This window comes from Peromyscus maniculatus, chromosome 18, assembly GCF_049852395.1.
Source record: "Peromyscus maniculatus bairdii isolate BWxNUB_F1_BW_parent chromosome 18, HU_Pman_BW_mat_3.1, whole genome shotgun sequence".
In the NCBI taxonomy this organism is placed as follows: domain Eukaryota; kingdom Metazoa; phylum Chordata; class Mammalia; order Rodentia; family Cricetidae; genus Peromyscus; species Peromyscus maniculatus.
Genome location: NC_134869.1, coordinates 11,214,243 through 11,228,325, shown reverse-complemented (window position 1 = coordinate 11,228,325; position 14,083 = coordinate 11,214,243). Strand labels below are relative to the sequence as shown.

Below are 14,083 nucleotides of genomic sequence, written 5' to 3'. Positions count from 1 at the left end.
CAGCCTGGGCTACCAAGTGAGTTCCAGGAAAGGCACAAAGCTACACAGAGAAACCCTGTCTCGAAAAAACAAAACAACAACAACAAAAAAAAAAAGAACAGGATAGAGCAGCTGGGTATGGTGGCTCCCACCTGTAATCCTGGCATTTGAGAGACTAAAGCAGGATTGCCTCAACTCAAGACCACAGAAATCTCCCCAAACAACAACAAAAATAACAAAGGCCTCACACTACGTTAATCGGCTTGAATTTGTTTCACCAAACCAAGCCCTGCTGACGTTTTTCCAACAATAACAACAACAAGGGAGATTCCCCAGGCGGGGGAAGGAACAGGCCCCCACGCGTGCTTCCGCAGCGCTCCGCCCACGCTGTGTGCTCCCCCACCCCCGCTTCCGGCCCCGCCTGCCCGGCCCGAGGCTCCGGCCCCGCCTGCCCGAGCCTCCAGCCCCGCCTCCTGCACGAGCTTCCGCCCTTCCATCCCCCATTGTCGCCGCCCACCTCCGAGTTTCCACCAATTGCCGCCTTGGCCCCGCCCCCCGCCCCCGCGCCTTCGTCCATCCGGGTTCATTTCTCTCGTGCTGTCTTGCAAGCATGGAGCTCCACGGCGAACGCGTGTCCGGACCCACAGCTTCGTCGTCTTCTGAAGACTGCTCGCAGGTCACGGTGTCCAGGGAGCTGCTGACCGCGGGGAGCGAGGGTTCCGGAGGTGAGCGGCGGCGGAGACAGGGCTGGGCTGGGGGGGCGGGGGACGAGCAGAGCCCGGGACGCTGCGGGTGACCAGGGACGCTGCGGGGGGACCGGCGACTCTGCGGGGGGACCGGGGACGCTGCGGGGGGACCGGCGACGCTGCGGGGGGACCGGCGACGCTGCGGGGGACCGGGGACGCTGCGGGGGGACCGGGGACGCTGCGGGGGGGGGGGACGAGCAGAGTCCGAGACGCTGCGGGGAGACCGGCGACGCTGCCGGGGGACCGGCGACGCTGCGGGGGGACCGGGGGCTAGCAGAGCCCGGGACGCTGCGGGGAGACCGAGGACTGGGGGGACCGAGGACTAGCGGAGCCCGGGATGCTGCGGGGAGACCGGGGACTAGCGGAGCCCGGGATGCTGCGGGGAGACCGGGGGCTAGCAGAGCCCGGGACGCTGCGGGGAGACCGGCGACGCTGCGGGGGGACCGGCGACGCTGCGGGGGGACCGGCGACGCTGCGGGGGGACCGGGGGCTAGCAGAGCCCGGGACGCTGCGGGGAGACCGAGGACTGGGGGGACCGAGGACTAGCGGAGCCCGGGATGCTGCGGGGAGACCGGGGACTAGCGGAGCCCGGGATGCTGCGGGGAGACCGGGGGCTAGCAGAGCCCGGGACGCTGCGGGGAGACCGGCGACTCTGCGGGGGGACCGAGGACTAGCGGAGCCCGGGATGCTGCGGGGGGACCGAGGACTAGCGGAGCCCGGGACGCTGCGGGGGGACCGGCGACGCTGCGGGGAGACCGGCGACGCTGGGGGGGGGGGACCGGGGACTAGCAGAGCCCAGGACGCTGCGGGGGGACCGGGGTCTAGCAGAGCCTGAGACACGGCGGGGGAGGGGGTGAGGGTGGGGCGGGGCGGGATGCTGAAGAGCCCGGGAAGCTGCGGGAGACTGGGGATGCTGCAGGGTCGAGCACTTCGGTGGTTGTGGGGAATGCTGCGAAGCTCGGACGCGGGGGTCCAGGATATGACTATGCCTGCCCGAGGCCGGGCAGTTCTTAGGGAACTCTACAGGGAGGACCAGGACTGACCTGCCCGGAATGGTGGGTAACAGATGAATACCATTTTTAATAATTTTTGCATTAGGCACTCACTACCTTAGTGTCACCTTGGTGGAGGGAGACTTGTGTGCGGGAAATCCACTCAGCATTTCAGATAGTGTGGTACAGAAGAGGAGAAAAGCATGGGAGAAAGAGGCAGGCGGATTTCTTTTTGAGTTCGAGGCCAGGACAGCCAGTTATAATACAGTGACACCCTGTCTCGAAAATAAAAAGAAAATTGTAGGTTGAAATCCTTACTAAGTGGGGCTTTTGTGAAAGTTGCTTTCTATAGGCCTCTGTTTCCACATTTTGATTCAAACAGGTGAGACTGCCCATAGAATTTGAATGAATAGAATGCATTAAAGTTCTTGTGCCTGCTTATTAAGTATCGTGGAAATGATTTAAGAATCCAGTGTATCTGAAGGAGTTACAGTACCGATTGCCAAAGCTTTTGTAGTGGCAGTGTCAGAAATTAATAAACTCAAGTGTCACCGCATCCCCGACGCCTGCGGAGGTATCCTGATGACCCCGTTTCTATGATGAAACTGGCATGGTGTTACACAGATAACTATAGGCACTGGCAGGAAAGCAGCAAAGCTGGATATTGGCTCCAAGCTCTGGCTTTCCTCTGAACTTGACACTAATCAAACCACTAGGCTTTCAGGAGAATTCGGAGGCTCTTGAGTCATCTCTACATTGGGAGTGACAGGCTTTTTGATTTAGAAAGTAAAGAGATTTTCTGTGTGTGAAAAGAAGAGTGAGCAAAGGCTTGAGTGGTCAGTGTACTGTCCCAAAGCTCTCATGGGCTGGGCAGTTGGTTTGTTTGGAGTGGGTAAGCTGGACAGGTGCGAGCTTGCACAAAATGCTCCAAGGGTGTTTTTGTTTAGATTGACGCTTTCTCGCAGACAGGTATGTTCTGTAAAAGAAGAAACGTGCTCAGTGTGGTTCAGTTTGCCCAGTTCTGCATAGCTTGTAACTTTTTGGTTCTATTTTATGATCACAGGTATGTAGAGGGGAGGCTGTTCTCTCCTTTCATGTGGGTAGTGGGTGGAACTAAGGTCTTCAGGTTTGGGAGGCAAGCCCCTGTGTCCATTGAGCCCTCTTTGTTGGCCCAGTTTCTGATTTCTTTCTTACTTTTTTGGAGACAGGATTTCTCCATGTAGTCCTGGCTGTCCTGGAACTTGTTCTGTAAACCAGGCTTTGAACTCAGAAATCGCCTGCCTCTGCCTATTAAAGGCATGTGCCATCACCTCCTGCCATTTCTAACTTTAACTAAATTCTGTGAAGATTATCATTGCAGGTCCACGTTCTATTAACTTCATTATTTAAACTTTTTATTTATTTAATGCCTGGTGCCCGCAGAATTCCCACGGTGTCTGATCCTTTGGAACTGGAGTTACAGACCAATATGAGCCACCATGTGTGGGTGCTGGGAATCAAACCCTGATGTTTGCGAGAGCAGCTGCTGAGACATTTTACTGTGGTCCTGACTGAAGACAGTCACAGGAGCTGTTGCTGATGTCCCCTCTCACTGTTCTGCAGGGCTGAGGGTCATCCCAGCACTGAGTTGCAGTGTATTTATGATGTAAATTGTATTTTCAGGTATCTGGGACCAATTGCTCATCAGCTCTAAGCCTCATTCCAAGAAGACTTCTGCTCTTCAAACAGTTAGGATTCAGAGGAGCCCTTGTAAGTACTGCCTTTCCACTCTAGAGGGCGCTCCCCCAATTTCGGTTAATTAGTCCTTTATTTGATGGAATAGTCTGTCTTCATGGCTCATATCAAACCGTAGAGTCAAATACAGCAAGTCTAATATTGTGTAAGTCATTGTCTAAGGAATAGAATTTTTCATCTTGATCCCCTGCCTGCACTTTATTCAGAATACATTTTTTTTTTTTAACTGAAAAAGTGTCTGGCTTAGTGAGATGTCACACATCTGCCGTTGGAAGGCTGAGGCCGGAGAACTGCAACATGTTGGAGATCAGCTTGGGCAGTTATCAAGACTTCACTTGTTGAAGAAAGGACTTACTGTTCACGTTTTGGAATATTAAATCTGGTTACGGAGAACACCACTATTGGTCAACTGTTTTGTGACAGTCTGTGTAGCAGAGAAGTGTCCTCAGAATTGAAGCATTCCCTCCTAAATTAAAGCATTTCCTTAAATAGTGTAAGGAGACTTTTAAGATAACAGAGGAAGCTGGGCGGTGGTGGTGCACGCCTTTAATCTCAGCACTTGGGAGGTAGAGGCGAGGCAGGCAGATCTCTTGAGTTTGAGGGCAGCCTGGACTACACATCGAGTCCAAGCCAACCAGTGCTACTCAAAGAAACCCTGTCTTGAAAAAACAAAACAAAAGAAAAAGCATATAGATAGTAAACAAGCTTCTGGAAGTAAATTTGCAGGAATCCCAAGACCCCTTCCCTATGGATTACATCCGCAGTAATAGTTAGTGAAGCCTAGCTGCTTGTGACTCCTGCAGAGAGCTGCAGGGAGGCAACTTTTACCAGTTGTCACTGTTGTTGTTCTGAGCAAGCCCAATAAACTCACTGGCTCACTACGTTGCTCTTCGGGGGAAATCTTTGCTTTAGTCTGTCGGTAGAGCCCTGTCTAGGGTGAACACATGTTAGTTCATGTCTTCTAAAGGCTTCAGTTCACTTACCAGGCTAAACTAGAACTCATTATGTAGCTCAGGCTGGCCTTGAACTCACTGTGACCCAGCTGCCTCAGCCTCTTGAGTTGTGGGATTGCAAGCATCAGTTGTACCCCTCACAGCTTTACATGGTGAATCTTGTTAATAATACAAACTAACAGAGCCAGCCTCTTCATTAATCACACTATAATATTGCTGAATTGCACGCTTATAAATGTGCTCCTCATTGAGACTGTCGAAATAGCTTTCATAAAGTCATCAGTGTCTGTGTAATGGGCCCTTCCCCTTTATTTTCAGAAGTCCAGTTAAGCTCTTTTTGTCTCCGCCTTCCCAGTGCTCGACGCAGTAATGTGCCTTGTTTTTTGGTGGTGGTGGTACAACTTGGACTTAGAACTTTCGGCAGGCTGTGCACGCACTCTGGTGCTGAGCTGTATTCCCAGCCCTTTCTGTATTTCTTTTGTTTTTCAGGACTAAGTTTCTCTGTAGCTTTGGCTGATCTGGAACTTCTGTAGACCAGGCTGGTCTCAAACTCAAAGAGGTCTGTCTGCCTCTGTCTCTCAAATGTTGGGATTAAAGGTGTGTGCTGCCACTGTCCAGGAGAATTTTTCTGTTTTGAGACAGGGTTTCTCTTAAGTTGCTTAGGCTGGCCCCAAACTCCCTCTGTAGTCCAGGCAGGCCATGAAGTTGAGATCTTGCCGTCTACCAAGTAGCTGTGATGTATGTGCTTCACTAAAAGGCCTAGCTATTTATGTATTTATCTGTTTGTTTTAGAGGCAGGGTCTCACATAGTCTAGGTTGGTCTCAAACTTCATTGTGTAGCTAAGAGTGATTCTGACTCCAGATTTTCCCACCTCTCCCAATTCTAGGATTACAGTTACTGCTGCCACGTCTAGCTTTAGTTACTCTTTTTTTCTCTGCTCCTGGACAGTCTCCCCGTGTTTATCCCTGGCTGGTCTAGAACATTCTATATAGATCATGCTAGCCTCTAACACACAGATGCTCCTATCTCTGCCTACACTGGTGTGTGCCACCACACCTAGCAGTTATTTACTCTAGGAGATTGCTCAGGTAAGAGTGCTTGTTAAGAAAACACGAGGAACAGAATTCAAATCCTTAGAACCCACTTACAATGCTGTGTGGCCACATGAACCTGTAACCCCTATGGTGTTGGGGGCAGAGACAGAGTCATTAAAGGACTTTGAAATTGACCTCTGAAACTTTTCAAGCCAGTCCTCCACATTTGCATTGCTCTCTCAGCATTCTTATCTTCCAGACTCCCACAGAACAGGTCACTAAACTTTGAATACTTAATGGTTTTAACAGCCCAGAGTTCTCAAGTTTTTCCACAATCCTAAAAACGCATGGTCAGGTCTGTCACAGCAATACCCCACTATTGTGGTACCAGTTTCTGTCCTAGTTAGGGTTTCTGTTGCTGTGTTAGAACACCATGACTAACGAAACTTGGGGAGGAAAGGTTTATTTGGCTTACACTTATGTATTACTGTTCATTGCTGAAGGATTTCAGGGCAGGAACCTGGAGGCAGGAGTTGATGGAGAGGCCATGGAGGGGTGTTGTTTACTGGTTTGCTCATCCTGTTTTCTTACAGAACCCAGGATGGCACCATCCACAATGGGCTGCTCCCCCCCAACCCCCCACTGATTGATTGCTCACTGAGAAAATGTCCTGCAGCCGGGTCTTGCAGAGGCCTTTTCTCACTTGAGGGTCCCTCCTCTCAGATGACGAGCTGGTGTGGAGTTGACTAAACTAGCCAGGATGGTGGTGAAATTGGATGCATTAAATAGAATTCTGAATTGCAAATTGAGTGAAAGCTCAGATTGCCTAAAGAGAAAACCAGGAAAACTTGGCTCATTTTTGGGATGACAGAACCCAGTCAGAAACTGCAAGTTCATCTGGATCCAGATGCCTTCTGTCCTCACCTGCGGCCTGTCTCTCAGCTCTGCTTTCTTGGTGTTGGATTGATCTAAAGATGGCTATTCCACAGCTGTGGAGAGTTGGCTGCCTTATGAGAAGTTCCAGACCCACATTCATCACTTACTTGGTTTTTTTCTCTTTCGCTCCCAAGTTGACCACTTCCTGGCTTGGTTAGAACACTCTGTTAGCTTATGCCACAGGGCAGACAGATTCTGGTGGGCAAGACGACCATAGACTACATAGGCTTGTTCAGGATGAGAGAGACAGTAATGACCCAAGCTCAAAAGGAAGGAAGGGCAGGGCACGGCATGGTCTGTGCAGGATGATGGGAAGTTGGAAGCCAGTTGTGAATTAGCCTGGGCTACATAGCAAGCCTGTTTCCAAAAAGAAGATGGCTGGTGTTGACACTTCCAGGTGAAAGTGGGTAGATGTTGGGCAGGTGACACACGTTCCAGGTAACTGAAATAGTAAAAAGTAGAAGTGGGACCCTATTAATAACCCTGACAGCCTTACTGTGAAGACCATTAGGTCATTCTGCCTTTTTTTTTCCAGCCACCTTGTTGAATGCCAGCCTTGTAGAATTTTATACTTTTGGGACAGAAGAGAAACACAAAACATTTGAGTAATAATTACTGAATTGTGTGATCTTGTTGCTTTGGGAGTTTCAAATAGAGACTGAGAGTATAACTGATTGGCAGAGCCCTTGGCCTAGCAAAAGTAAGGCCCTGGTTCAATCCTCAGTGATCTCCCCTACCCCCACCCACCCTCCGACCCAAGGCAGCTGAGAAGCAAACGGATGTTAAGAGTTGATGGATTGGGCTGGAGAGATGGCTCAGTGGTTAAGAACACTGACTGCTCTTCCAGAGGACCGGGGTTCAATTCCCAGCACCCACATGGCAGCTCACAGCTGTCTATAACTCCAAGATCTGACACCCTCACATAGACAGATTTGCCTCTGGAGGCAGAACACCAGTGCAAATAAAATAAAAATAAATTATTAAAAAAAGTGGATTGATTTATTGTTGCTCTGCAGTGAAGTGTTAGACCAGGAGTTGCGGAGTCTGGGACTTACTAACACGTCTGCATGCTGTGTTTGCTGTCCACAGTGTTAGACCAGGTGCAGGCCTTCCTCCCACAGATGGCCCAGGCAAATGAAAAGCTACGAGAGGAAATGGCGGCCGCTCCAGCTGATTGCTTCAATATCGAGAAGATTGATGGGACATCCGGAAACATCATACAGATGGTAACTGTGCCCTATTTCTGTTTCATGGGGTGGAGTTAGTGTGCTTGTCACCAGAACGGGAAAGAGGGATACTTTGAAATTTTGTTCTAAAATGAAATGTTATTTTAAAATTTGTGAACACCTTCACACAGGCAAGATGGTGGAATGGACTTGGGAGTTGCACAGTCGTGTTACCCTGTCTTCCTTGCTCTTCAGTGCTGAGCACAGCTGTTGACATTAACAAAGAGGCAGGGCTTTGTACAGTGACGGCCACTGATCCTTTTTTAAGGGAAGGGCTATATAGTTGGCTCACAGTTCAAGGGGACCATGTTTTTCATGGTGGGAAGTTGTGCCTGAGGCTCCGTCTGCGGTGCAGAAGCTTGTGGCACGCTATAATTTCATTTTTTATCCAATGCCTTTCTCTCTTTTTGTCACTTTGAAAGGACAGAAGCCATTCTTAGTTGAAGGGCTGCACAAAGTTAGGTAGCAGGCAGGGTTCAGCCTGCTGGTTATAACTTGCTGGCCCTTGCTCAGAAATGTAAATCCCATTAAGGCAAGAGTTGTGGAGTGTTTTTGAGGAAGTGGGTTGGGGGCAGCCCTTACCTGTGGCCCAGGTTGGCCTCGTTGTCAGTCCTGACTATCCCCAGTGCTGGGTTACAGGGTGGGATTGTAGATGTGTCACCTAAGTCTGAAGTGTCCAGTGTAGTGCCTGACTCCAGGCCAGTGGGTCTCAACCTGCCTATTGGAAAACACAGATACTACATTATGATCGCAACAGCAAAATTACATCTGCTTCAATATCAGTGAAAATAGTTTCCTGGCTGGGGGTCACTACAGCATGAAGAACTGTGTTAACGGGTCGCAGCATTAGGAAGGTTGAGAACCACTGCTGTAGTCCTTTTTTGAGAGAATGCTGTTGGATGTGTACTAGGCAAGAGGAGCCCCCTTTTGTTTTTTAAGTTCTTGTGCGTTGTCTTTCACCTGCATGTATGTCTATATGAGGGTGTCATATCCTCTGGAGCTACAGACAGATGTGAGCCACTGTGTGGTTGCTAGGAATTGAACCCAGGTCCTCTGAAAGAGCAGTCAGTGAACTTAACTGCTGAGTCATCTCTCATGCCCAGAAAAAGCATTTTTAAAGGCATGAGTAAAATCAATCTTTCAAACTGCTCTTACGATGTATTCTGGCACCTGAGAACGTGGACGTGCCATTTGTATTAAGCACACAGCCCGATCTGTGCTCCAGAATTTATAATGGATATTGATAGCTTCCTCTGCTGCTTTTATTTAAGAATTATTTTCTGTGTGCACGTCAGTGTGTCTGGCACCTATGTGGGTGCCCATGGGGGCCAGCAGGACCAGAAGAACGTTAGATTTCCTGAAGCTGGAGTTGAGGTGTTAGGAGCCACTTGGTTGGTCATGGGTGCTGGGAACTGAACTGGGGTCCTCTGGACAAGCACCTCGACCCGCCGAGCCTTCCCTGGAGCCACCTGTACTGCTTTGTCTTTTTTGGTTTCTTGAGACAGGGTTTTCTCTGCAGTTTTGGTGCCTGGCCTGGACCTTGCTCTGTAGACCAGGCTGGCCTTGAACTCACAGAGATCTGCCTGCCTCTGCCTCCTAAGTGCTGGCATTAAGGCGTACACCACTGCCGCCTGGCACTAGCTGTTGCTTTACTAGAACATGTTACAGAACTGCCCTGAAGTAGATTTCTCAACCTGACACTTCTTACAGGATGTGGCCTTATTTGAGATGAACCGGTCAGATTCAAAAGAAGAGGACAGCTCAGAAGAGAGCTCACAGGACGGCTCTGAGGACAGCTCAGAGTCCGAAGATGAAGACTGCATCCCCTCCGAAGTCACCATAGACACCATAAAGCTTCCGAATGCAGAAGGTGGCAGAGGCAAGATTGAAGTTTTAGACAGTCCGGCAAGTAAAAAAAAGAAGCAGTGAGATAGGCCAGTGAAAAGAGAGGCAGGTCCTCCCTACCTGCGACTGGGGGAAGGTGGTTTCTGGGGTGATGGGTCCAGGGTCCCTCTGATGCTCTTTCAGTGTCAAAAAGAAAAATTTGCAAGTCTGGGTGTGTTCAAAATAGGAAGTGTTTCGATCTTGATGACAGAGGGCAGCGCCCTTGGGTACCGAGAAGGGAAATAGGGAAGAAATAACTTTTGATGGGTTGGTTACATGAGGCATTTGCCTAAGTTGACATGATCTGAACAGTGTGGCCTGTGACTCAGTGAAGCCCATCTACACTAAAATCCGGCTACTACTTAGAACATTCCTGCTTCCAAATTGAGGGTTTGGGTTTTGGTTTGTTTCTGTACCAAGGGAGGTTGGGGTTTGTTATATAAGAACTGGGTACTAGAGAGCAGCCCAGGATAATGGCCCCTGCCATTTAAGGTATGATGGTGGCTAGATTTTATTAAAAGAAACCAAAATTGCCTTTTAAAGATTTGTAAATGGACAGCATTCAGATCCTGTAAAGGCATATTGAGCTCTTGCTGTAAAGAGGTTTAGTGTTTACAAATCTCTGTGTGCTATATCACTGTGTGCTGCTATATGTATATGAATTCATGTAAGCATTGTCTTCAAATTGTGATGGTACCGACAGCTGAAAGAATGACTCCAGTTCTCCAGTTAATTAGCTTACAGAGTGGTGGGTGACGTGGGTAGCTGTTCTGACTCACCAGTCTCGATTGGGTTTTGTCAGAGCTAGCAAGTGCCAGAGGTGGGAGAATGAACCATCCCTCCAGGAGGCTACTTGAGTATGGGAGCATGCCCATTACCTGGAGGACATGGTAACAGCTCTCTCACTTCGTGGTGGTTTGACATTCGATGTGTTGATGCTTACATCCTTGCCTCTGAGCCAGGGTCTCTAAAGACAGGTTATGAGGCCTGGACCCAGTTTCCCACCTTCCAGCTCTGTCTGCACCTTCTTCCATAGTCCTGAGCCTTAGAGATATTATGCTCGTCCGTCCGTCCCCCCCCCCCCCCCCCCCCGAGAACTGAGCCATTGGGCTTCTGTGCCAAAACAAGAGGAAAGACTGGAGCCATGGATGCATACTCCTTAAGTAATACAGGCAGTCAGAAGGGCACATACCCCTATGGTAGTGACCTAAGCCAGTGGTCAAAAACATCTTGCACGTCTGTGCAAGTATCACATCTTAACTGGGTTTCTGGTATCCAGTGTCCACACACAGATCCCTAGCACAGCTGTGTATAATACCCAGAGCCAGTCTGTAGCCTGTTTTTCCAATATCCAGGTTTCTTGGTTTAAGAAACATCTGTGTAGGTATGGTTCGGAACTTGAAAATAAACTTAACCAGGGCTTTGCTTAGATTGCTGATAATAGGGCTCCTGCCTAATGACTAAATACAGAAAGTGGGTATTCCTGTGACAAAGACAGCGGCTTCACATCTTGGTGAGTGCCAAGCTGTAAGACCACAGCTGAGGCATAAAAGAGGAAAGCATTTTTATTACCATGTACAGGAGAACAAAGGTTATATATCGTTCTCACACTGGACATGCTCCCCAACAAAGAAACAGTGGGCACTTCATTTGGGAAGCCTATATGTAATCATAAAGGGAAGGCATGTTGGAGACTGATGCATTCCCTCCTGAGCATACTCAGGTCATAGCTCAAAGAGGAAAGGTGGCAAATGGGAACATCTGAGGTACAGCCTACATCGTGAATGAAGATGAGATGGTCAGGGAAGGTTCTCGGGTGTTCTTGGGTTTGCATAACGAACACTCGATGGGTGGTTAGTGGCTGCTCTGGGATAACAGCTAGGTTATAGATAGGAGTTGGCTGACAGCTCAGAGGGGGACTTGGATGAACGGCTCGAGATGTATCCCCTTGTACAGGAGTAGATAGCCCTGTAAGTGTGGTTTGCGTTACCTGCAGTACCCTTGCACAGCTCTATCCATGTACCTACTAATAGTAGTGTCTCTCTCATTCGGTCTTTCTAGGCACAATGGGTCATAATCATAAATGCCCATGTCGGGGTTAGGTCCAATTTCATAATGCCCAGAAGGTAGCACGTTAGGCCAGGTTATGGGTTCCCATTCAACCAGAAGCTCATGTTTAGAGCAAGATTGTCATGTTCGGCTTTTATTCATATGGGAGAGGCTCTGTTGATATTGGGGAGATCTGTGAAATTTTTTCACTTTGACTGATGGAGGGGAGCAAAATGTTTCATGGCATAACTACCTGACTAGAGAGAGAGTTCACCATGTGTGCAATAGTCAGATTATCACCGTCATGGGCTACAGTGGTTGCCACCCAGTGCAAGAAGAGGCAGTCACAGTATGACTCCAATACACATAAATATTTCAGAGGATAATTGTCTTAGTTTACTTTCCTATTTTTATGAAGAGACACCATGACCACAACAACTTCTAAAATAGAGAATTTAGTTGTGAGCTTCCTTATAGTGTCAGAGGGTGAATCTGATCATCTGTAGCAGCAGCTTATGTCTGCTTTATATACAGGAGGCAGAGAGTGAGACTGGGCCTGGCTGGGCTTTTGAAACCTCAAAGCCCACCCCTAGTGACACCCCTTTTCCCAGCAAGACCACACCTCCTAATCCTTCCTAAACAGTTCCACCAACTAGGACCCAACATTCATGTAAGGACCCTTCTCATTTAAACCACCACAGTAGTTGATGGGGTGCATACGTGTTTAGCAAAGTGGTGGTAGGCTTGCCATTGTTTGAATGTGTGATTTATTTGATCCCCGGAGTTTCTGACCTGACAGAGAGTTCTAACATGGAGTGGGCTGGACAGACAACTGGGAGAATGTTGACTACCTGTGCTGATTGCACCAACACTGAATTTGCTGTTACCTGTGTAACAAGCAGATAATGGAGCAAATTGCAGTCCCTAGCAAAGCCAGGCTATAGGAATAGGCTCTGCCTTGTGGCCTGCATAGTGCCTCTGACACTGGCGGCTAACGACTGTGGATGGGGCAATGTATCCTGGTTTAAGCCCAGGTGTGTGTTCCAGTCTCCCAAAGTCTGAGCATGTGGTGTCTTCAGCAGTGGGGGATAGTGACAATAGTCGGTATAATGTGGGGACCTCTCGGGCCTGTCTTTCTGGCCAACAACTCCTGGGAAGGTAGACCACCCTCACATTGGCGTTTTTATTTAACAACTTTATGGTTGCTGGAAGCACCATTAATGCACATGTGTCTTTATTGAAACATCAACTGCCATTTAAGTATTTGTGCCATTTCTGTGGTGTGATTTTGTGGCACCTTATCAGAGACTTGGAACAAACCTTTCCAACAACCCTTTTCCGACATGCCGGGTTTACCGGAAGTGAAGCGGACAGACTGCCGCATTCCACCTGCTTCAGGGTTTCCCTCTTTGTCAAGCAGTTGCTCCAGTGTTGTGGATGTTGGCTTATACCCCTCTCTATGACAGGGATATGAAACCCATTGAAACTGTCTGTTCAGGTGGGGTGGGCCTCAGGACAGTAGGCACACAGTTGCTTAAGCTGTCCCACAAGAATCTTAAGTCTACTCAAAACTTCTGAGGGAAGAGGGTCATGTTGGGGGAGATGGAAAGGGTGCTGGAGTACAGTTGATCAAGACAAATTGTTTACATGTATGAAATTGTCAAAAAATGAATAAACTCGATGTTTTACAAAACCATTTAAAGCATTTGGTGGCACGTTCTTGTAGTTCTAGCACTCAGGCTGAGGCAGGAGAATTGAGAATTTAAGGCTGGCCTTGGCCTGGGCTGCACATTAAGACCCTATCTAAAACCTCAAGCTCCCTTGTGTTCTGATTTCATGCTTCCCCATCAAATTACGCAGGGCTGAGCAACTGAAAGAGGGTGAGGTGTGAAGGTACACCAGTACCCCAGAATCTGTCCATTGCCAGACTCCTTTCCTTTTCTGTGTCCTGTTTATCCTTTTGTCCCGTCTGTCTGTCCTTATCACAAGTTACTCCTCTCTTGATTTCCTTCCTAGATTTTAAGACTTCATACCTGTTTGCTTTTGTTACACATTATAGACTGGGATCTCTATATGAGGAAACAGGAGTCTTTGGATAGGCTCATTTTTCTTGCAAGTTTCATTTTTCTTCACAACTAAATGATGTGTGTGTGTGTGTGTCACATTTTTGTTTTGTTTCTTGGTAGATCTAGACTGGCTGCATGTCCTTGCTCCTATGAATATAGCAGCAGGAAACATGGATGTGCAGTTGTCTTTCTGCTAGTAAATGGAGCCTTTTGGGTACAGGAATGGTATAGCTGGGTCAACTGGTAGATCTAGGTTTAATTTTTTGAAACCCCTCCATGATTTCCATAATGGCTAAACTTATTTGCACTCACATCAGCAGTGAATAGCATTTCTCTTCCCTCACACCCTGTCCAGCATTTGTCAGATTTCCTGATAGCCATTTTGACTGAGGTAGTTTCAATTTACATTTTCCTGATGGCTAGAGATAGTCCAACAGTTTTTTTTGCCTTTTTTTCTTTGTCTTTGTAGTTTTTTTTTTTTTT

General features: G+C 48.4%; 1 protein-coding gene across 2 annotated transcripts; it reads left to right on the top strand.

Annotated features, from left to right (window-relative positions):
* The first annotated feature begins 542 nt into the window (after positions 1-542).
* Nopchap1 (NOP protein chaperone 1) lies at positions 543-13,230 on the top strand. 2 transcript variants are annotated; one of them, XM_006979879.4, is made up of 4 exons: positions 546-704; positions 3,380-3,466; positions 7,465-7,601; positions 9,312-13,230. In XM_006979879.4, the coding sequence occupies exons 1-4, from the start codon at positions 590-592 to the stop codon at positions 9,528-9,530; spliced, it is 558 nt and encodes a 185-aa protein (XP_006979941.1). In that variant the 5' UTR covers positions 546-589; the 3' UTR covers positions 9,531-13,230. The 2 variants fall into 2 exon arrangements, with proteins under 2 accessions (XP_076410651.1, XP_006979941.1); XM_076554536.1 differs by lacking the exon at positions 3,380-3,466 and having other exon boundaries at positions 543-704.
* The last annotated feature ends 853 nt before the right edge of the window (positions 13,231-14,083 follow it).